The 23,702-nt window shown below is 44.0% G+C and overlaps 1 protein-coding gene across 8 annotated transcripts in view; it reads right to left on the bottom strand.

Annotated features, from left to right (window-relative positions):
• The window catches only part of NEK7 (NIMA related kinase 7), a 134,325-nt gene that overhangs the window by 15,908 nt on the left and 94,715 nt on the right, over positions 1-23,702 (bottom strand). For 6 of the 8 annotated variants that reach the window (XM_064477298.1, XM_064477295.1, XM_064477294.1 and 3 more), the window contains 2 exons: positions 15,299-15,393; positions 11,030-11,143 (listed from right to left, as the gene is read on the bottom strand). In XM_064477298.1, the coding sequence (XP_064333368.1) occupies positions 11,030-11,143; positions 15,299-15,393 (209 nt within the window). Of the gene's footprint in view, positions 1-5,517; positions 10,947-11,029; positions 11,144-12,433; positions 14,463-15,298; positions 15,394-23,702 lie in introns of those variants that run through there. The other 2 variants (XM_031438332.2, XM_031438331.2) reach the window with 2 other exon arrangements.

Here is a 23,702-nt window from a genome sequence, read left to right as displayed (position 1 = left end):
AAGCATTTCAATGGCCCCGCTGCCCTGCCTCTCCAGACGCTGTACCAGGGCTTCCCAAACCCGGCCCCCGCCTACCTTCCCAGACCCTTCCCAGCCGCCCGGCCCCTCCTCCGTCCTGCCCACCTGGCGCTGCAAGGCACTGCCGCGCCCAGAGCTCTGTGCTCGCCTCCGGCGTCAGGCCCCTCAGCCTTACTTATGCTGCTGCTCTGCCCGTCCTCCACCCTCACACCGCTACCCTCCTGCTGTCGGGGCATCACCCGCCTGCTGCACCTGTTCCCCCTGCTGAGGGCTTGCTTCCTTTCATGGATGTGGCCTTTCAGTTTGAGCTCCTCACGATGCCTGATACAGTTCTGCACGCACCACGATCATTCGGTGACGCTCCCTGGCTTAATTTCAGATCAGCACCACTACAAGGGGATGTCACCCGGGTTAAGGTGTTACTGTGTTCCCATCAAGAGAGAGGAGTTACCGGGATCTGACAGAGCGTGGTGGCTACTGGGTGCTGATGGGGGTCGTCACAGAATGGAGGGACTAACGTCTCGGGCACTTACTCAGGCACTCGGAGGCTGGTCTGACTTCCAACCGGTGGGCACAGTGGTGAGACGCCTCTGCTTTGATCAAAGGTGTCAACCCGATCGCTGTTTGTATTGCCTTAAGCAAATCAGCAGAACAGAATCTACCACTGCAGCTCCCTGTCCAGGAACAATCAGCGGTGCGTGGAGTACTCAAAGATTTGAATTTTCAAAAACTGGAATTCAAAGAAAACCCAGAGGTGGGTCACACAGCTCCCCTCAAACTTGGGCTAAGAAAACGGACATTCAGGGGAGGCAAGTCAGAGGAATGCAGCTCACACAGCTTGGATGATCTGTGTCCCCCGTTTTAATCAAATCAGGCCCCCGGAAGGCCGCACCCTGGAGCACACTGGTCTGTCCCGCTGCCCAATCACCTTTCTAACACCATGCCTGAATGCCCACTTTTGGCTTTTACCAAAATCACTCAGGCATCTGCTGTATGACTGCTGTGCAGACAGCACCTGGTGTTACTCGCAGGCCCGTATGGGAGCTGTCTCAATCCCAGTTTAGCAGAAGGAAAATTTGCCATCTCTGAGGAGCAGGCACACTTCCTCCTTAAAGGCAGAAGGGTTTGCTCACTGTCTCGCTTGGAGCCACGGAGCCACGAGGCCACGACAGAAGCACCAAGAGGAAGGGGAATCTACATCCCCTTCTCTCCTTGGTCCTGAATTCGGCCTGCTTCTAGTTAATAACCTGCAAGTCACATCTTTTTCTGTAAGTTATCTCAAACCCTTTTTGAAAGGTGGAATGCAAACACATTATGGGAGATTTACACAGGCCTGAACTCTTAACTTGATGTAGGTTCCTTGGTAAGTATGACTATGAGCCATTTCAAAGAAGCATTTAAATAGACATCACAACCTAGTAGGGGAGCGGCAGCAGCAGCAGTCTCGGCAAAATGAGGGGAGAAAATCACACTTGCTACTCATCTATTACACACGCCATGGACCAAGGTTTATGCCTTTAACAAATAATTTGATTAAAAAACGCAAATTCATGTGGCCCTGCGAAGAGTCCCCTGTCACACCAGATACCAATTTAGGTTCGACCAATAAGGTCACACCCACTCCTTCTGTCAGCGTACACAGAAGCTCAGTAGCTCTTTTGGGTGGCAGAGCGACCCGTGCTCCCGACGTGATGAACAGGAGGCTAAGACACAGGAGATTCGGGCATAACCGTAAGGGACGGCAGAGGGGGCTGAGGTCACGAACGAGAGGGAGGGAGGAAACTCAGCTTCGCTAGAGACACCCCCAGCTTCTTAGCTGTTAAACAGCCAAAGGTGATGGGCTGGCTCGTGTGGCCACTGTGGCACACTTTCGACAGCCGGGGGACAAATCTAAGGGCCACACAGCTGGGACTGAGATGCTCCTGGCAGCAGCAGTTACTTTTCCCCAAGGTTCCAGCAGACCACGGAATACGGTCTCCTGAGCACCACACGTGAGGAGGCGTCTCCTCGTGCCCCGTGAGGTACCTCCGGCTTCGATGCCATTTCCGCGGCCAGGGCAGAGAGAAAGCCACGTCCTATGGGCCGGGGCCTGTTCCAGCTCTCGCTGTGAGCCAGGCTCCGCCAGGCATCCTCACGTCTTCCTCAGCTTCAGGACCCTGGGCGAGGCGGTCTGCGGAGGCCACACTTAGCAGAGGCGGGACGGCCCTCAGGTCACAGGGCAGCACGGGCCCCGCCTGGGTCTGAACCCAAGCGCTCCGGCTTCCGACACTGGCCTTCAGTCACCGCGTGGCACTGCCCAAGGGAACTCCAGCCTGGTCTGCGGGTTCCCACGGCCACCCCGCACCAACGCCTGACCGTCCACGGAGCCAGAGAGAGGCGTTAGGGCATTTGATTCTCAAAAGAAGCCAGCTCTAACACTGGCTCGTCGGTTTCTACAATTCATGGATCTGCCCTCACATTTCACAGACCAACTCCGATCAAAAAACAAGCCAAAAAGTCTTCTCTAGGGCTCTACAAAACCACGAGAGAGGCCTACTCTCCCCGAGAAATGAAGACACAGAAACGTTCACACTGGCCTTCTGACTAGAGTGACCATTCAGTGTCTTTTCTAACCTGACTCATTCATCCAGGTGACAGTGACTCCCTCCAAAGAAAATGCACTTGAATTTGAACACGGAGAAATTTCTTTACACTGTATCATGAATTTGCAGTGATGTGATGAATCAAATAAAAAGCCTCTTAAGTTTTTGATCCATCAGACATTATGAAATCAGAAAGAAAGAATTATTGCAGTGCTCTCCCTCAATGCTAGTCTTACGTTAAAAGTTCCCGCAAACCTCTGGGAAAGAAATTACTTAAAACATCCTTAACAATTATCCAAAACTTGGAGACGATTCTAAGTGCTACACTATTAACCACGTTCAAAAAGAATGTGTGTCCATATGATAACTAAGAATTCTACGTATGTTCCCATAAGTCAGGCTCTAACTCCTAGTAATACTGGCGGGCAATCACTCGCTCAAAAAAGTTTGTGTTTAAATGGAATTAGCTTTCTACTTATTACTTTAAATTATAGAAACAGTTCCAAAATCAATAGATGTTACGTTCATAAAAATAAACAGGAACAAGTAGAGAGACGCTTCGTGTTTGTCGTTATCTCGAGAAACCTGTTTAGTCTGAATTACTTTACTCATGTTTGTAAAAACACGTACTTTGGTTTGTTTTAAAGTTGTTTTTTAGAACAAGTTGAAAATAAGGTAAAAATAAAGGTCTGAATATGTAAGAGCCTTTACAAAACCAAAGAAAAAACTGTTGAATTCAGATGTTTAAGAGAAATTTAAAAAGCAACACAGAAACATTTAAATGAGAAAAAAAGCAGATAAAGTAAAAATAAAATGACTCCTCTGTAACATTTCTAAAGGATTATGACATCGTAAGTCATACAGAAATTGACTATTTTCAGTAAAGTGGAGAAAATGCTAATATATTCTGATGTATGTATTTCTAAAGAAACACCAAAGCACATAGGTTTGTACCAAAAATATGAGAAAGAAGAGGGTGCTGACAGGCACAGCCATCAGTGCAATCACTCAGCTTTGGGTCGAGTTCAGTCACGTGTAGGTGATGCCATCGGCTCCTCAGGCATCCCGGCACCAGGTCACTAACACAGCCCTGCGCAGGACAGTGAAGGCCGGGCTGTCGGCACTGGTTCTGCTCCACCCCCACCTCAATCCCTCTGAGACCAGTTAGGTCACGTCAGCTCCCAGGTGCACCCACTTTTCACCCACCCAAGGACGCACTTCAGCACCCACAGTGGGTCTGACACATTAAAGCACCCTACAGGTTGATGCTTCAGATGTTTACACAAAATGACGAGGCGCATCCAACCTGCACACCAAAGTGCCACCAGTGGCTGACTTGGGGTAGAGGGAAAGCGAGGAGGAAGCCCCCTGCATAGGCAGGAGGGGACGCCAGGTCTGCCTTCGCAGCTGAAGCTCATCCAGTGAGAACTGTGGGAGTCTGACAGAAAGTCACGTGGCTTACAGGAGCCCACCGGACGCGTGTGCTACAGGGTTCCGTTCCGGACTCATGTCTTCAAGGAGCGAGTCACTTCAGCAGCATAAGTGAACAGAGCGCCTGCTTACACATATTTTTAAACAAAAATGAAACATTTAAAGCCTAAAGATCTAATCTTACATGGCGACTTTAGGAAGGAAAATCCAATGTTATTAACAGAGTTTGAGATGACAGTGTTAACTTTAATAAATAATGGCACAGTTATATATTTAATATTATTAGATATCTCTTCCTACATTTTACAGTAAAGTATCCTCATCTTACTTAGCACTGGGTTACATAATTATAAGAACTAGAAAAATATCTGTGGAAAGGTTTACCTCTAAACATTACTTGTGCCATAGGCCATAGAGTCCCTCATTTAAATATTCTTGGGCCAGGGTATTAGGAATAATCTTCCAACATCAATTTAAGTAACAATGATTAATTTCCAGTGAAAACTCCAGGAAATTTATATGGTTCTATTAAAATCTGTGAATCCAGCAACTGTAATATAGAACTATTTAGATGCTCAAGTGAATAAAAAGTTTTATAAACTAAGTTTAACTATAAAATATGCAAAAAAATCTGTAGCTGACACTTTCATCTTATTTTTTCTTCTTATTTACATAAAGTAGCTCTTTTATGAGCTAAAACAAAGGTCATGTTTTTTGTTACCGATTCAACTTTCTTAAAAAGCTTCTTTAAGCATATTCTGAATTTAAATATAAACAGAAATTACTTGTAAATGTTAGGTTGAAAAGCCAGTTATCATTTTTAAATCTTTCATTTAGTATTTTCCTTTCCCTAAGGGTAACCATCGGGAAAATAAAAGTATTAGTAAAATTACAACAAACTAACATTTTCGGTTAGCATGTTATGAATCAATGCACCTGGTGCCTTACTTGAATTATACGTAGTAGTCTGTGCATACTCTGGTATGTAAAATTCATTCCCACCCTTCTGCCAAGTTTCCCCACCCTTTCCCTTCAGGGGTACGTGGTCCCTAAGTCACAACCGGGCAGAAGGGGTTCCGAGCAGCTCTGACTGGCCCTGCCCGTGCACACGGCGCCCCAGGGAGGGAGAGCCCAGACGGCAGGCAGGGCAGGAGGCAGGAAGAGCCCAGGGGTCCGGGGAGAAGGCACGGAGCCCCTCACACCGCCCCCGGGCGCGGCCCCTCTGCTCCAGCAGCACAAGCGGAGGGGTGTCCTGAGGGGCCACGCCCAGGAGTCTAGCATTTGCTCTGATGCTTCTGGGTCTCTGTCTGTTCATATGTAAAATGGGAATAATGCCATAGACCTTTTCTCTTTAACAGGAAAGTGTGGATATGAATGAAAGAAAATGGTGATTTCAGAAACTGAAAAAAATTCAGTATTCCAATTTTATTTAAAGCCATGTAAATATATTTAGACTCTATAATAACCAATAAATATCTGAAATCAGTTTAATTCAACTAAAATTTATTATTATTTTGTTATTCATATATATTCAAGCTTAGAAAGGATCAAATTTTTTAATCCTTGTATTTTAAATACACTGGAAGAATCAATACTTATCTAGTCTCAATAATACTGAAAATGCCATGTGAGGTGTCAGCCTATCACCAAGCAGTCTACAATAATAAGTGGTAAAGAGGATGTGGAGAAAAAGGAACCCTCCTACACTGCTGGTGGGAATGCAGTTTGGTGCAGCCACTATGGAGAACAGTATGGAGATTGCTCAAAAGACTAAAAATAGACTTATGATCCAGCAACCCCACTCTTGGGCAGATATCCAGAGGGAACTCAAATTTGAAAAGATACATGCACCCCAATGTTCACAGCAGCACCATTTATAATAGCCAAGACATGGAAGCAACCTAAATGTCCAGTGGCAGATGAATGGATAAAGATGTCACATATATATATATAATATATATACATGCAAATGGAATACTACTCAGCCATAAAAAGAATAAAATAATGCCATTTGCAGCAACATGGATGGACCTAGAGGATATTATACTTAATGAAGTAAGTCAGACAAAGAAAGACAAATATTATATGATATCACTTATACACGGAATTTAAAAAACAATACCAATGAATCTATATACAGAACACAAACAGACTCACAGAGAGAAACAAACTTACGGTTACCAAAGGGGAAAGGGAGGGAGGGATAAATTAGGAATATGGGATTAACAGATAAAAACTACTATGCATAAATTAGATAACCAACAAAGACTCACTGTGTAGCACAGGGAGCTATATTCAGTATCTTGTAATAACCTATAATGAAAAATAATCTGAAAAATATATACCTGAATCACTTTGCTGTACAACTGAAACACAACGTTATAAATCAACTATACTTTGATTGGAAAAAAAAATGGAAATGCTGCTGGAATTCTTACGCTTTTGAGTGAAGCGGCTGGGAAGACAGCGGCCATTCCTAGAAAGGCTGAAAGGGACAGAAAACCCTCCTCTCCTGCCTTCCATTTCTCTAACTTAAAAAAAGATTAAAAAAAGAGGCGGCATTATGATATTGTCTAAGAAAGGGATAAAAAGCAATGGAGGCAATAAAGTGAAAAAAAGATACTATCATTTAATAAAGTAAAAAAAAAAAAGATGGTCATTTTGGAAGTGAAAGTTTCTAAGATTTCATCCATTCTCCATTAGTTCTTTGGATGTGACCATTTAGGTAGGTATTTTAAAGGACAACTGTGTATTTTCTTAGATTCTCCTGAGATAGCCTTGATAACATTTTCAACAGTGAACATGCCTAATTCTACGCCAGCATCTCCCAAAGTCACTCCCAAAGTGACTACTCCAGCATCTCCCAAAGAAATTAAACACTGAAGCTGGAGGGAAAACATCCACTTGTCTTCCTTCCTAGTGGATGGATGCTGGACACCCGATACGATGCTGCCTGCTCGTAAGCATGAGCAAGATCACACAGCAGGTAACCTTGTTAAGAGAAATCATCATCGCTGACCTGCCTTTCGAGTACTTTCCTGCCTCACTAGGTAGAGTTCTTTGAGAACATTCTCTCATTCAGTTGACATTTATTGTTTCATTCTTTTTTCCATTTATTCCTTTAATCTCACTCCCTCATTCCCTCAACTGGTAGATCAATCAATCAATGAATTACTCCCTAAACCTCCTTTAACGCGCCAGGCCCCAGAGACACACAGACGAAAGGCAGCTACTGCTCCTCGGGACAGGAGGGGACGGTCCCGAGGGGCCCCGCGTGGGAGAAGGCACGGTGTGTGGGCAGCGGAGAACTAGGCAGCTGGACAAAGGAAGGGACGGGCCACGCGCAGCAGCACGGGTGGATGTGGAGCGATTATACTTAGCGAGGCGAGTCAGACGGGGAAAGACAAAAGTCCCCTTCTCTGTGGACTCTAAAGCAAATGCGAATATAACAAAAAAGAAGCAGACTGCAGATACAGAGAACAAGCTAGTGGTCTCCAGTGGGGAGAGGGTGGTGGGGAGGGGCAGGGGAGGGACAGGGGATTCAGAGGTATAAACTTCTATGTACCGAACAGACAAGCTGTAAGGATATACTGTACAGCACAGGGAGTGTAGCCAATATTTTATGGTATTTATAAATTGAGTATGACCTTTAAAAATTGTGAATCACTATGTTGTACACCTGAGACGCATCTAATACAGTAAATCCACTACACCTCAATTAAAAAAAGGAACAATTACACTACAGTGTGATCGCCAAGGGAGGAGGGTAACTTCATGCACGAGGTGAAGTCCATGCTTTGTTTTAAAGAGAGTAAGTCCGCCTGATAAAGAACAAGGAGAGGGGGCATTTCAAAATGAAGAGATGGCATCCATAAAAAGATGGTAATTCGCGGACCTTCCGGTAGAGCCTGCGTGGGTGGAGCTGGGGGAGAGGAGAGTGCGCTGGGACCCGCACGTCTGGAGGGGTCAGCCCGCGCCAGGGCACGAGGGCCCTCGGGGATCTGCACTCCTTGTACACGGTAAGTGCTCAGTAAATGCCCGCTTCACTGATGCCAATTTCTTTATCACAACAATACCGAGTTTGGTTAAACCCGAGAGCCGCTGCAGGGGCGATGTGCGTCTTTTCAATCCCATGCTTTTATTAAGTCTAATAATTCCCTACTGAGACATGGATGAGATCATTACTAGAAAAGGAAAGAATATTGAACACTAGAAGTCTTAAATAAAAGTATTTTAGCAAGCTATAAAACACACACCCCTAATACCACTCGTGTGTGGCTGAGGTGTCTTGTCTGGAATCCTCATCAGCTGAACATCATGACAACAAGCGTGAGTCAAAGGAAAGCTCTGACATACAAGTTTATTTTTCCCAAGGACGCTATTTCTCAGTTTTTGGTTTTTGATGCTTAAGTGTATCAATGTCTTAGATTATAAGAAATTTTAAAATCCCCAACTTTTAAACTCTGAGTTCCAAAGGCAATGACTGTCTCTAGAACGGATCCTGCAGGTTCTCAGGAATCCTGAGGCCGAGGCTGACTGGCAAGAACAGTTTTCATTCTGTGCATCTACTCTGGTCAGTAGCCTTAAATACTGAGCAGCAGCTAAATCAATTTGGTGAGCTTTTAAATAGACATTTGGTGGGAAATTAATCTGCTTAAAATTTTTAGTTTTCAAACAGATTCAGAGTCCATTATCATTTGAGTTATAAAATTGACACCTAATGAATTGGTCTTTTAATTAAAAGTTTACTGTTTAAAAATTTTATACTTCACTCTTTATTGTTTCCTAAATTTTGCCACACTGAAAAACCAAATGGTGATTTGGACTTTAAGAAGATCTAAAAAGCTTACTATATAAAGGAATATTTAGGGTGCCATTAAAGCATGGCAGCATGAAATCTGTTCAGGTTTTTTGCTGCCATATATTCTGGGTAATTATTTTCCAAACAAACTGAGTTCCTACTTAAGGAGAGAAAATATTTATTAGCACATCTGCATTTCAAAGCTCCTGTTCTGAGAACTTTTCTACATAACTGAACAGATTAAAGTAAGATCATTAGTCTGTATTTTTTGAATCTCATTTCTTCAGTAAGAATTAGTTTCCTTGTTTACCTACATAGTGCAGCTCTCTATTTATCTCGGCATAACAGCAGATTTTCACCCACGTGAGGGACCGTACTATCTTTTTTGGGAAGTACATCATATAATGTGTTTTGCTTTATATCTCTTTTCTAAACTGGTAACTATACAGAGTGAAGTAAAAAGTGGAATCTATTTTCCTTTCCTGGCTGTAAGACCTTCTTCTATCTGGGCCAGACTTTGATATTTGCCCCTTGGCTGAGAATCCGCAAATCCAACTTCACACTTAGCTGCAGCGAAGTAGCCCTGCAGGCAGGCCGACTTCAACGAGCCACTAGTGGTATCATCATTAAAATCCTGCTGAAGGTCACCATGGTAACCGCCTGCTGAGGCTTCACTGCTGCACCCAGCATCCCCTCATCAGCTACCATGTGAAATGCAAATCCAGACAGTCTGAAAATTAGTCAAGAAGAATAGGGGATGAGGATGCAGATACGTGAAATATTCATGTGCTTCGTGGAAAAGAGCAGACAGCATGAATGACACAACAAAGAGAGGCCGGGCAGCCCCGCCATCCTGCAGCACCGCTGCTCACCCTCTGGTCTCCGGGCCCAGGGTTCTGAAGGTGGTTTTGTGAAACACCATGTTTATATTCTACACCCCAAACAGTAATTAAAAATGGGTAACATAATAGCATTAACATCAAATAAAGATGAGACTTCCAAATTACCATCCCTGCCTTGTAAGAGTTTATTCTAATTACCTGAAGACAAATGCTATGAAACAAAAAAACCAAGCATCGCTGATTATCAGTATCAAAACTACTAGAAAAAAGGTACTTTTAATGTCCTCAGGCCACAAGTGCTTCACAGACATAAAGACTCTTCACTTACCACTCACGCTGCACGACTCAGGCTTCCTCACACAGAACTACAGCCAACCGTATTTATTTCAGAATAGAAACAGCGACAAGACTGCCTAAAAGGTGAACATCGTACTTGTTTTCATATTTTTTCCTACTCTTTTCCATTTTCCTTGGGCAAAAACTCTGTTGCTCATGAGAAGGTGAGATGCCCTAACTCAAAACGGTGTTTCAGCTGGGCGGGTCCCCAGTGAGCTTTTCAGAGTTACGTGAACACATCTAGTTAACCTGGAACACTGCTATTCTGTGTATCTCCTTCTGAAATATCGGTAAAATCACGATGCATTAGGCAAGAACGGGAGATGTTTCGTCCAACGAAAAACCGGATGTTGGGTGGAGCCCAGCCACTCATTTCAGTGGGCTGCCAAAGCGAGCAAGGGTCCAGGCTCAGATCTGAATAAGGTGAAGTCTTCTAAAATTGTCAATCCCATCCAACACACTTTTTACCACGTTTACCATGACAGCCTCAAACACTTCCCACAGAAGCTGACTGCAGCAGTGAGGGGGTGACGGGGCAGGTCTTGTAAGAGGACGGAGGATAAAGCTGAAGGAACAAGGTTGAGGGACAAGGAGTTCAGAGATGTTTGTTTCAATTTGGGGAAAACAGGGGCAGGAGGGAAGTTCTGCCAGAAAGAAAGTCCTACTGTGTGTCGGTCTGAGACTGTGAGGGTAGGAGCGGATGCCGGATGTGCTGATGAACTGGGGCCTGGGCCTGAGTCCCGCCCTCGGCCGTGTTCCTGTGCTCTGAAGGCAGCCACTGTGCCCATCACACCCAGGATGTGGCCAGCCTCACACCGCACGCTGGGTTATGGTCCACTCCCCATGATGAAGCACGGAGTCCGCTCTTTGAACAGCAAGCCTCCCTCCACGAGAATGAAACAGAGTGGAAGTGCTCTGTACTCATCACCCGTATTACTGGAAAAGGAAAATTTCTTAGCAGAATGCAAACGTCAGCAAAATGAACGACAAACGAACACCCGGAATGGAAAGTGACTTACTTCCTCTGAATAGTGATCTGAGGGAAGAGGCGGGTAGTCACACTGCTCTATCTTCTTACACAGCGAGTACAGATTCATTTTGTCACCGTAGAACGGACTCTGGAGCGCAGCCATCTGTAAAATGCTCCCAGTGAAACTGATATAGTTACAGGTTAGCTTTACAGGTGATCTCATCAAGACTTACACTGGGGTAGCAAGCAAGTACAAAGACTTTAAATGAAGCTATCCAGGCATTTTGATTTTAACCAAAATCCTTTGCAGAGGATTATTTAGTAAGTCCTAGAAATCTTACTTCAATTTTTGGTTATTATTTTCAACATTTAAACTTCCCTAAAAGGGAGAAATGATTAGCATATAATTATTCATATATATATATGTATATATATATATGCCACATAAAACAGCATTAAGAAAAAGAACATAAAATAACTTAAAACTCTTTGTAAATATAATGCCATAAAAACAGCTAATTTATTTCATGACTCAACAGGCATCAATGGTCTACATCAAGCAGATAGTGGTCAAAATACAACAAAAATGAAACTTAAGTTAAAACTGAATTACCATCTAGCAATGCTTTAGGACCAGAATGCACAGCATTTTAGGTTGCACGATAGTTTCCATTTGCAGGGAAAGGTTATTTTGAGTGAAAAAAAAAGTCTCCTCAATCTGAATGTCGTAACTGATCCTCAAGCAGTTCATAGAGCATGAGGACTCCTCTCCTCTGACGGGGTCGCAGAAGCACGAACTGTGCGCCAAGGTTTTACAAGTCATGGCCGCTACTTGGAGGCGCATCCAAATGAGATTTTTACGCAGAAAAAAACGACTCAAAGGATGAACCAATTTAAAAAGGACATTATTGAATTTAACTTTAAGACCAGGTTCTAACCTGACATTTAAAGTGCGAGCAAGGACTGTAGGAAGCCGGGTTACAAACTAAAAATTCAATTTAAAATGTTCGCCTCCTGTTCGAACCTTCTGAATCTCTGAACTGCGGCAGCCAGGATACCGCACAGAGCGCAGGGCTGCCCCAAGTCAGTCACCCTTTTCTACATGTGCTAATAAGTCTGATTTTGGAAGGACAATGTGTACATCCCCAGACAGGCCGCGCGCGTGTGAAACACGCTGGCCGTGCTGTGCTCCGCAGCGGGCGTCGGCAGCAGGGACGAGACCAGCTGAAAACGCTCTCATCTGTCTGGCGGCTCCCGCCTGGGCTTAACTCCTTCCCGGCCTGGACGGCGAGCTGGCCCCGCAGGGGACGCACCTCGCACCAACTGCCTCAGGACCAGGTGCTCCCCACAAAGAGAAAAGGGCAAAAAACAGTGTCAATGTCCCTAAACATACAAAGCACTCCATCTGCAAGGAAATTTCTAGAAGAGAAGCTCCAATGATGATGACCATGGCTTTCTGCTTTTTTTTTTTTTTTTTTTGGTTAAAATGGGAGGACACTTTAGGATGAAATAGGATCTTTAAAATGCCACCCTGAAATATAGGCTGTGTATGTAAATGACAGTCTCCATGTTTGCAGAAACCCTAAATAAACGTGCGTATATTCATTATCGTGTGCCAGGAGTTCATTACAGCACTTTTGTCTCAATACTGCAGAGCGTTAAAAAAAAATCCGAACATCCCCTAAGGAGTTAAACAGGAATAGTATATTTTCATGCATCTCCTGCTTTGACAGATGAAAAATGTCAACTGTCCTGTTTTTATTTTCAAGCTTTTGCACTATTCATCTGGTTCATTAGTGCATCTCGACGCTGCCCCTGACAGCTGCTCGCCCTCTCCTCCCAGCAGCTGAATTTTTCAGGCTAATTTGATCCTCCACACTGAGACGATCGCTAGAATGATTGACTTGCTCCCTGACCTCCAGGGTCCGACTCTCCTGATTAGTATTCTGGGGGTGTCGGAGGGACGAAAGCCCACTGTCTGTCTTCGGGGCTGGTGGCAGCTCTCTTTTTTTTTGAACTGTAAGCCACCAACCTACAACCCTGGAAGGATGCAATTGCTGCACTGAACAATAAAGGAAATGTGTAAAACCTACTTTTCCATGTAAAGGTCCGTGTAGCCAAAGCACAGCATCTTGATTTTAATTAGTAAAGTCTACTTTGTTGCATATCAATTAAAACTGTACTGTTAGGGTTTTTTTTTTTTTTTTTGAGGTTTCAGGAATATTTGAAAGTCTAATTTTCTGAGTTAAAAATACGTTTTCAAAAAGGGCTTCCCACTCTTCCGTTGTTAGCAGTAAATTCTTAGTGGGATACAATATAAAATACCTATGTGACGCTGTGGCCAGTTTTTTAAAGCTAAATTACTGGGCATTTTTATTAATATTATACTAAGACATAACCAGAAGGAGATACAACAATGAGGTAAATTAAAGCTTTAGACAGTCAATTGTTTAAAGCTAAATTACTGAGTATTTTGATTAACATTATACTAAAACATAACTGGAAGGAGACATAACATCGAGGTAAATTAAATCCTGAGAAAAATTCTAGTTCTTCCAAATGACTTGCATGGAGGAACTGTAAAAATGCATTGAGATGAAAACTAATATTAACATGTTAAATATTTTTAACTCAAAGTCATCCACAACACATAAAATGCATGAATGTAGGCATGTCCAAAGAAATAATTTTTATTTTGGTGATCATTTTAAGTATACACAGAAATGGGACACTGCTTCTCAAAAGCAAATTCAGAATGTGAAGAGTTATTTCAGTTCTGACATGGGAGTCTCTTGGTCCTAAGAATTATGCAAACTTCCCCCAAAACACTATTTCTTCAACTGAACTTTTTTTAATTGACAAATTTGATCTCGCTAGTGGAAACCAATGTGCTGCTCACTTGTAGGTGTTTAAAGGGAAGATGTTGGTTTGACAATATTAGACTATGGCCTGAAGGGGTCTAAGGTTACCTAAACAGATACAAAATATTTTAAATGTACAAAGTGACTTTTAAACATTATAGTAACTTAATCAAATCAGTTCAACACTGTACCAAATTATCAACAGAATATAATATAGCGAGCATAAATCTCTTTTAATCTCGTGTGCATACATACAAACGTGTATTTTGTTATATCACTAATTCATAACTTTTCTTAATAAAAATTATACTAGGGATGTTGTTTAAGAACACTTAAAAAAATCCTTTCTTTTTAAGTGGCCATTAGTTACTTTAGTAGGAAGAACAAAATAAACAATCTCAGATTCCTTAAATTAAGGAAATTTGAACCTGCAATCAGTAAAACAATAATTAAAGATTATGATATACATTTTAAAAAACCCTCTGTACTCGTGGAAAAATGAAAATAGATGATCTCATCGTGCGTTTCACTGAAGTCAAGCAGACAAGGAAAACAAAGCGCAGAGCAAGGGGTACAACGGTCCCCTCCTGTCCACTTCAGACTTCCTCTGCATACATTAAACTGTGAAAATGATTCCATGTATTATTTTCCTTCACTTTATTTTATTAAAAGAGTTACTGAGAAGTAGGCTAATTTTCAGTTAACAGCTTTGACCAAAAGCCTACATTCCTAGGAAAATTACCATTCGATTAAAGAATAAAATTACAGAAGTCACTAGCTCGCATGTTGTCTGACACCACTGCTCTGTAACATGACCATAAAAGGTGCTCAGCACAGGCCTCTCCTTACCCAAATCACAGCGCTGCAGTATCTGCTAGAGGATCTCCCTACACAATTCTATCTTCCTCTGATACATTATCACCAGCAGAACAGGTGAGAGAGAGAATTTCACTGAGCTTTACCCACACAAATTGTTACTCACGGAAACTAAGTGAAAACCGAGAAGAATTATCTGTTTACAAACTATCCTTAAAGCTGAACTACTCTATGTAAAAGTGAAAAAAAAACTGATAAAGGTATTTACTATGCTTTCATATTTTAAATTCCATTATACCTTTCCTGCTACACATGGCATTTTTTTTAAATACACGTATATTTTTATAAATAAGATTATGCAGAAAACATTAACATAACATTTAAACAATAAAACTCATCAAAAGGAAACAGTCGAGAATACATTACAGGAAGCAAATGCAGAAATGCGTAGTTACTATATTGCCTCAGAGAAACAGTTACGAAGTCAGTGAATGAACTCTTCATAAGTAAAAAGCTAATTCATCATAATTAAAAAGCTTAAACATCATCCAGAAAAAACCAAGTGTGTGCTAAAAGGACGGGGGAACGTAGCCCAGCACGTACAGTCACCGCCCTGAACGGGCCCCGCCAGCACTACCCACCTCGTACAGCAGACAGCCCAGGGACCAGATGTCGGACTTGAAGTTGTACCCATTCTCATGTATCCTCTCTGGAGACATGTAATAAGGTGTCCCCACTGCAAAAAACAAACCAAAGGAAACAGGAGGAGTAAAAAAATGAAGCTGCAGCTGTGATAAGAAATTGCATACAAAACCCTCGATTAATAAATGTTATCAAAACAATGCATTAGGATCAGAAGACTGTTTTGGGGGAATACGCAAAACTTCAAAATTTCCTCTTTACTCCGTGACCCTAAACCAGCATATTACATCTATCCCCACATTAAAAAAGGGTGCGGAGGGTTAAACTTTATTTCCTTTTGATCAATTAGGGGAGAATTGAGGGAACACAACTAAAGAAAAAAAAATAAAAGGAATTCTAACAAGAAAACCTACTGAATGATTCACATTGGTTTCATTTCTTAATTTTTTAAAACATGGCTTGCATATCCCAAATAATTAAGCATGACAATATAGTAACTTATTTAAAAATAAGTATTAATACATAACAATTGGGTGGCGTGTATATAAATAAATTATTAACTTTTACAGAAACATCCCTTAGAACATGGCTGTGACTCTTGTGATTAGAAACGATAAAATCATTAGCCTTCAATACTTCACTTACTCCCACTTTAGAGACGATAAAACAGACTTTTGCACATCAGAGGTTTATATAATAACATGTATGAAAGGGCACGGCCATCTCTAGAAAAATGAGGCTCTTACCACTGAGACCTGCACAGAGAGACACCCTGGATAATTTTTGGTCTTGTTTGCTTTGATGTGTGAATACTTTTTCCTCTTTTTTAATGACCATTTTAGAAAATGCTAACATAATGTGGTAAGTGCTGATACAATACATTAATATGTATTAAGTATGTTAAAATAAATAAGACATATACATTATATGTTGAAGTCAACATTTAGTTGACTTTCAAAGTGAATATCTTTAATTTCAAACTTGGATGGCTGTTATTTCACTGTTATTAGCCTAAAGCTTTTTGCTAAACAGAAATTAAAGTTTGAGAACAATATTCAGAAATTTTACTTGCTTGAGGCAACAGCTACCAAAACTAGGCTGCTAGTCACAGGGAAAAGCACACTTTTCATTTTCTATTATTTTCCAAGAACCCCCTGCGTGTTTACAGTAAATCTTAATGAGACTGTAACTCAGGATGCTGCACCGGGCTGTCTGCTCAGAGGCAACAGGAAGAGGCACGCCAACCAGCACAGCAGCATCCTCCGAGGCAGGGGTCTCCCTTCCAAAAGAACGAACTTACAACCCAACGGCTGCCCGTGGAATGTGCACGGGGCTAAAAGCTGAACCATCATGAACCATCTACTCACAAGAAATCCTGCCTATCCTGGAACCCATTCTTGCTAATAACGATGGTCCTCGTCAGAGCGGATGAAGGGAGGTATGTGTGAAAGTGAAGAAGTGGAAAAGTATGTGAAAAGGCGGATAAAGGGGATTTAAGTAAAGCATGGAGTATTCGGATAGGACGTTAATGAGACAAACTTGAAGAAATAAATAATGTAACTGCAGCAGCTCCTCTGAAGACAAAGGAGTCAATTTGCCAACTTCTCTCAGGGTGAGAAAGACCAAGAAACTTTTAGAAACAGCTGGGTTTAAAGAATCTGCATGATTACCGGGTCAGACAAGCACAGCCCCCCGACCCCGGGAGGCGCGAGCCCTCTCACGTGCGGGTCTCCCGGCGGCACGGATTATTGGGAGTACTGAAGGCGCTCTCAGCCGGAGAGCAGGGCTCTGCACTGGCTCCTGGTTTCAGGACATAAAGCCAGCGACTGGCAGTGAGGGATGTGCAGAGAGAGGCTTCGCGGAATCCACAGGGGGCAGCTGAAAACACTGAGGCTTGAAGGTTCAGAGTTTACCAAAAGCAAAGGTAATTTTAACCAGTAGCTCGGGGAAACCTGCTGATACATTAGGGGTTTGATGTGAGTGTGAAAGATTGATGATAGGGAAAAAGAAGAACATTTTACAGAGATTAGCCCTAGCATCGCACCTTAACTGCCATAGGAACCCGACTGGCTGCCGCCGCCCGCAAGCAAAGGAGCCAGAGAAACAGGATGATGAGGAATCCACCAAACTAAACTTAAACGTGAAAAATTCAGTGTACAAAAGGGCCTCCTGTAGAAGCTGGAGGTCAGGACAGAAAGTTACTGAGTTAACTGCCGCTTTCAACGCACACGCTGGTTCTGCTTCATATTATAAACAACAAACGTCTTTATGCTAAATATGTGTTTCAGTACTTAAATTATGTATACCTCGCATATATATTAAAATGTAAATCTGAGTACGCTACTCACCTCATTGACCGACACGTGTCCAGGAGTCACCATGTGGGAGAGGAGAAAGTGTGCGTCCTGCACTGCGATTACTGATCAGGCATGGAGGGTCCCGCTGCCACCCCCCGCCCCCCGAAGTGCGCCTCCGTCAGGACACGGCTGGGCCCTGACTGACACCGAGCACAGGCTGAGCCCCTCCCGGCCGGGCCCATCCTGTCCCCTCTCTACCAGCAGAGCCCGCAAAGTTTAAATGCTCAGGAAAATGTGAGACACATTTAAAAGCAGTGATACGTGTTCCACATTTCAAACTTAATGAGTATATAATTATTTCCTAAAAATCTTTTTTTTTTTTAATTCATGACATCTGTGTCTGTTATCGCTGCTGCCTCAAGGATGCTGTGATTCCTTTTAACAGCTGTACCAGAAAAGGGAGAGCTGTGGAGTGACCCGATCAGACACAAAACTGATCACGCCAGTCGCTATGCGCTGAGGAGCTCAGGACCGCGGGGCGCGTGATTCTGCTAATGTTTCAAGATTTGGGGCTGCAGGTAAAATAGGAATATATTTTACTACAGTAGATACTTCTGTCATTTTAACCTCCTGACATGAATAAAAGTGAGTAACATAAAAACCAGAGAGAGGCTGATACTAGGGGAAAACTGTTAACAACTGAAAATGCTACCTGATCTTTCTTTAAAATATAAGACAGTCATTCAAATACCAAAAAAATTTTCATCACATTAACAGACTCACTCTAGCTCTACGAGAAATGTTTTACACGAGATGTACTCTATTAACAATGAATGCATTCCAAAATTTATCCTGAACAAAAGGAAGACTGGTTTTTGCAAGTTCTACAATGTGTGTAAGAGAGCCAAAAAATTCTGGTAACCAGAACAACTTACATACAGACTTCTCCCTATAGTTTAGCTAAACAATTAGGACTGCAATTTCTGCAAAGACTTGAATGAGAACAAAAACAGAATCACTGAAGCATCTTTTTCTATGGTTAGACATGGCTTGCTATTTTTGTTTTGTTTTGTTTCTTAAGGAAGGAAGGAAGGGCAAAAATTGGTCAAAGGTCAGGAAGCCCCTTTCACATCTTACCTTCCCACCAGCTACGAGGACCATTTAACTTCTATTCCCTTTCCTCATCTGTAAGATGCGGTGGTGCGATCATTTCTAAGATCTCTCTGCCCTAAAATTTGAAAGCCCTACAGATGCCCACATGGAAAGTAAAATGGAAAAAAGTAATATAGTTCCTGTTTTAAACCTGGGACAGATGAATAAAATGTTTTAAGTCAGAGGGTACAAACAAGCAAATTTAGTTTAGCAAATGTTGCTTCTTTCCCTTAGAACAAACTACAGAAAAGAAAGCTTTGAACGCTCCTTATTGAGAAAGCTGAAAGGACCTCATTTATTTTAAAACTCAGTTTGATTAAAAAAAAGAAACACACAGACACACACACACACACAACTTCAGGGAACAGGAATTCATTTTCATTCTTTCCTCATACTCTTAAGTCAGCCCAGAAATTATGTCAGAGACTAACAGAGAGAGGCCAAGTTTACTTAATTGAAAGGAGTGTTATCTAAGGTCGATATGGAATGGCTGAGTGGTAGATCAATATGTCTTCCATGAAAGACATTTATTAAGTACATTTTTCTTTGTTTAAGTGTAACTGCTAACATGTAAACCCCAGGAAACGTCGCCGACCCTGCTACTCTGACCCGGGCCTGGGCTCGGTGTGCTACTCGCGCTGTCCTGCTGACCCTGCGCCCGCGCTGAGCAGGCCCGTCCCAGGGGCACACCGCCAGGGTGCTGGGGAGCAGGCGTAGACAGGGTGAGCCCCGTCCCCCTGGGGCTAGTGAAACGGGCACTGTTGTGAGATAGCTCTTATCCTCTTTGGAGAGGAGGCATAAGGAAGTCAGGAAACTTGCCAAAGATCACAAAACTAGTAAGGTGTGGACCTAGAGTTCAGAGCGGGGAGTTCTGGCCCTTGTATTTAAGCAGACATTTATTTCATTAAATGTGGCCACTGTGAAATAGGATGGGAAAAAAGAAACCTGTGTCTTTCCAAATTAAGAGGCAGAGAACTCTTCCAGAAGTCCCGATGTACAGAAGAAAGGCTGGGAGTGGGGTCAGGGCCCCACGGACAACATGTAAAAATCATGCCACGCTGCAGCCACTCGGCTTTAAATACATACTTGTTGTGGTAGTCGAGAGGTTAAATGTGCAGAGTTTACAATTAGATAATAGCTTCTTCCCAGAACGATTATTTAAGTCAAGAAAGGACTGAAAGTTAAAAATAAATCAGCAAAAGCGGCTGTTAATACTGACCAGACATACGCTGCCTTCCTGGCTCCAGACCAGGCTGAGCCCTGCAGGGGCACCAGCCCGAGGAAGCCCCACAGAGAAGTGCTGGGGAAGGAGTGGGAAAACCAGTGTGTGACCGCAGGTGGCACCGGGCTCCAAACATCAAACTGTTTTAAGGCCTGGTTCAAGAACACTAATTTTCCAAGTTGCAATCCGAGGATACAGCACACTTGGAAGTGGTGTGGGGAACACGGATCGTGCCCTCGGGAGAGCCAAGTGTGAAAGCTCTATTGCTGGTCCGCACGGCGGCCGTGGGGGCGCTCCGCCGGCCGTGCCAGGAAACCCGAGGGCCACCGTCTCACCGTGAGGGGGAGAGAGGAGGCAAACAACCCTACAACGGAAACAAGAACAGCAGCACCATTTCCCCCCCAAAGGGGCTTCAGACCCCGCCCAGCACAAGGGCGGCGTGAGAACGCGCCGGCCAGCTCCGTGTAAAACCTACTCCATCTGCCGCAGCAATGACTACACTCACACGCAAAAGGAAAACTCCATCTCTGCTCTTCGGGGAGACGTTATGAAAGCCAGTAAAATGCCACAGTAGAATGTGATTAAGCTGGGTTTTTTTTTCTTTTTACTAGAGTAAGCAGTCAGACAGGAAACATTTTACTGTATATAATAAATGCAACTTTGGTGCACACAGACTTGCCTGAACAGCAGGTAACTGCCCCGAAGCACGCACAGACACCGCAGTCGCGCATCACGCGGCTGTGTTTAACGGCACTTTAATTCTTCTGATTAAGTTTTGTTAGGATTACCTTTTATCTCCTCCTACATTCCAGTCCATGAGGAGCGAGCCGCACAGAAGCAGGATTAGTACTAAGGAGACACGTCCCTTGAAGATTAAACACACTTTTGCAAATAATTTCAAAAAATACAGAACTGTTAATAAACTAACAGTAATGACTGAAACCGACTTGCTTGTACTATGCTGAGTGTGGCACTTTCTCCTTTGAAAAGTAAATGTGCACCACCTGTGAAGGTCCGTGACAATACTGTGACATTTTAACGTCAAAACATCTGTCTGAAAAAGAAAGTGCTCAATTTCTGTAATGTAAGTGTCCACTAAAGCCTTTGACTTTTAAACCATTTCACCTTCCCAGGCTGCAGAGAGGGAATGGCAGGCCCTCTGCCAAGTGTACCCGCGCGCGGCGGGCGGGCCTGGGCCCTCGCAGCCTCTGCCCCTGCTGTGTGTTATGCTGTGTTACGTCCCGTGGCAAAGGGGCTTTGTGGATGGAGGGTAACAGACCTCGCAATGGGGGGTTACCTGGATTAGCAGTGAGAGATGCGGTGGCAGGAACAGGAGAGGCGCCGAGTGACACTGCTGGCCTTGAGGACTCAGGAAGGAGGCAAAAGCCAAGCCAAGAGGGCAGCTTCTAGGAGCTGAGAAGCGCCCTCAGCCGCCACAGGAAGGGAGCAGGGGCCTCAGCCTGACAACACCAAGGACCTGGATTCTGCAGCAACCTGATGTCTCCCCTTGAAGCTCCAGAAAAAGCCCAGTTCTGCAGATGCCTTGATTTTAGCCTGGTGAGAGCCATGGTGGGATTGTGACCCACAGCACGACCAAAATAATAGATTCTGTTCTTCTAAGCCACCGCATTTGTGGGAACTCGCTAGGGCGGCAACAGGAAACCAGCACAAACGTGCTGATGATTCTTGCATCACGCGGAGAGCAGAACGTGGGAGCCCACGGGCGGAGCCAGGCGCTGGGGGGCGGCTCGCAGCAGGCTCCATGCTGACAGCTCACTGGCAGTTCTGGCAAGGGATGTGCTGCCCTCTTTGAGGGTTTTTTTTGGGGGGGGGGGAGACTGGTACTTTTACCGTAAGTAGAATAAATTGGTGATGGTCTTTTGTAATTTAAACGAGCTCTCGTTGTTCTCTGATAAGGACTGTAAACTAGGTAACTGTAACCACATGCAAGAAAAAGACTCAGAGACACAGAACAGAACACAGTTCAGGTGCTACACGGCACTAAGCCCATCGCTGGTGTTTGACGTTTGTAAGCAATAATTTTTACTATAAAAGTTTTAAACTGTTTACAATAAGGTCCCCATCATGAGCACACCCAGGAGGGAGAGTGACAGACCACCGATCAAGAGGATACCACCAGGGACCCGTGCTCTGCAGCACCTCGTGAGTCTTTCTGGATTTCAAAATAATCTCTGCTCAGCATTTCCTGACTTAGAATGACAGACATGCCCTGAGCCATATACGGCCCTCTCTTCCTTCACCACGAGGTCCCACAAGGTGCCATCAAGGGGCATAATTACCCTTCAGGTGCAACAGCTACAAATATGTCACAAAGATAAATAAACAAGCAGAGAAAGAAGAACTAATGGGGCACTTTCCCGTTATCGCACGGCCATGGACAAGGCTCACACTCACCCTTTCTGGTTCTCCCTCTCCTAGACCTGTGGGAGGGCTACCCTCTCCACCCCGGAAGATGCGCCTGGCCACAAGACTTGTTTTGGCCAAGAAAACGTGAAGGGAGTCATCTGTGTTACACTGGCCGGAAAGGTTTCACCAAGAGCCCGAAAGTGATTCTCCACGATCTCTTCCCCGTGGGAGCTCGCAAGAATGCATGCAGACATGCAGATCGCACAGGCTGATGCTGCTGAAGTGCCAGTGACCACCTGGACGGGGGCAGCCCCCTGGACCCACGTGAGGACCACAGCTGGCTCCGGGTCAGCAGGGAGACACCGTGCGTCAGCCCTGAGCAAGGGGGTGCTGCCGCTGCCTCTTCCCGCAGCATGACCTAACCCGTACTCGCTGACGTAGCTGGCTGGCTCCATTCTCGGGGGTGGGGGGAGCCTGTCTCTAAGCCCATTCATTTAATCAGTAGGCACTGAGCATCTACTACGTGCAACGCCCTCCCCTAGGCATCCGGGACACTTTGGGGAACTGAAAACACGAAGATCCCTGTCCTCACGCAGCTGACACACGGCTGAGGGAGACAGACCCAGTGCTAAGCGTAACAAGCAAGCTACATAGCACATCCAAGACAGTGAGTCCTAAGGGGAAAGATGAAGCATTAAAACTAGGACACGGATCAGGAATTCTAGGGTTGGAATCCCAAGTGCCTGGCTTGCGTCTGACCAGCGGAACTGGCCAGACAGCAAGTCAGGAGGGTGTCTGAAAACAGGGAAATCTGTCTTCAGGTAAGTGGAACGGCATAAAAGGACTGTAAACACAGACTAACGTCTTCCAAATTGCAGGTTATAACCCATTAATGAGTTGTGAAATCAATTTAGTGGGTTCCGAATAGCATTATATTTAGTAACGGGAAATAGGACAGAACAGGCAGTATGAGAGAGCACTGCAGCTGTAACAGGGACACCGTCACACGGGGCTTCTTCTTCAGTCTCACACGGCGACGCTCCCGTGGGTCCAGTCAAGAAACCTGAGAGCCACTTATTTTGACTGTCAAAAAGCTTGCTTCAAGGGAGATTCACCTTCATCATAAATTTTAAAGACATAGATATGTACATATAATACATTTTCTAATATCTGCTACATTTATAAGGTTGACAAACAATATGCAAGGGAACAGCGCAAATCATAGGGATCTGCATTATCCTACAGTCAGCCTCCCAGCCGCACCCGCGACCAAATCAGCACAAACGCACTGAAAGAGGACCTGATTAACACAAGTGCCTGTAGAAAACAAGAGGGGAGCGACAAACACCAAGGAACCCCCTAGAT

Source organism: Camelus dromedarius, chromosome 21, assembly GCF_036321535.1.
Source record: "Camelus dromedarius isolate mCamDro1 chromosome 21, mCamDro1.pat, whole genome shotgun sequence".
NCBI classification, from domain to species: domain Eukaryota; kingdom Metazoa; phylum Chordata; class Mammalia; order Artiodactyla; family Camelidae; genus Camelus; species Camelus dromedarius.
Note: the sequence above shows the minus strand (reverse complement) of the source record. Positions and strands in the feature narration are given on the sequence as shown.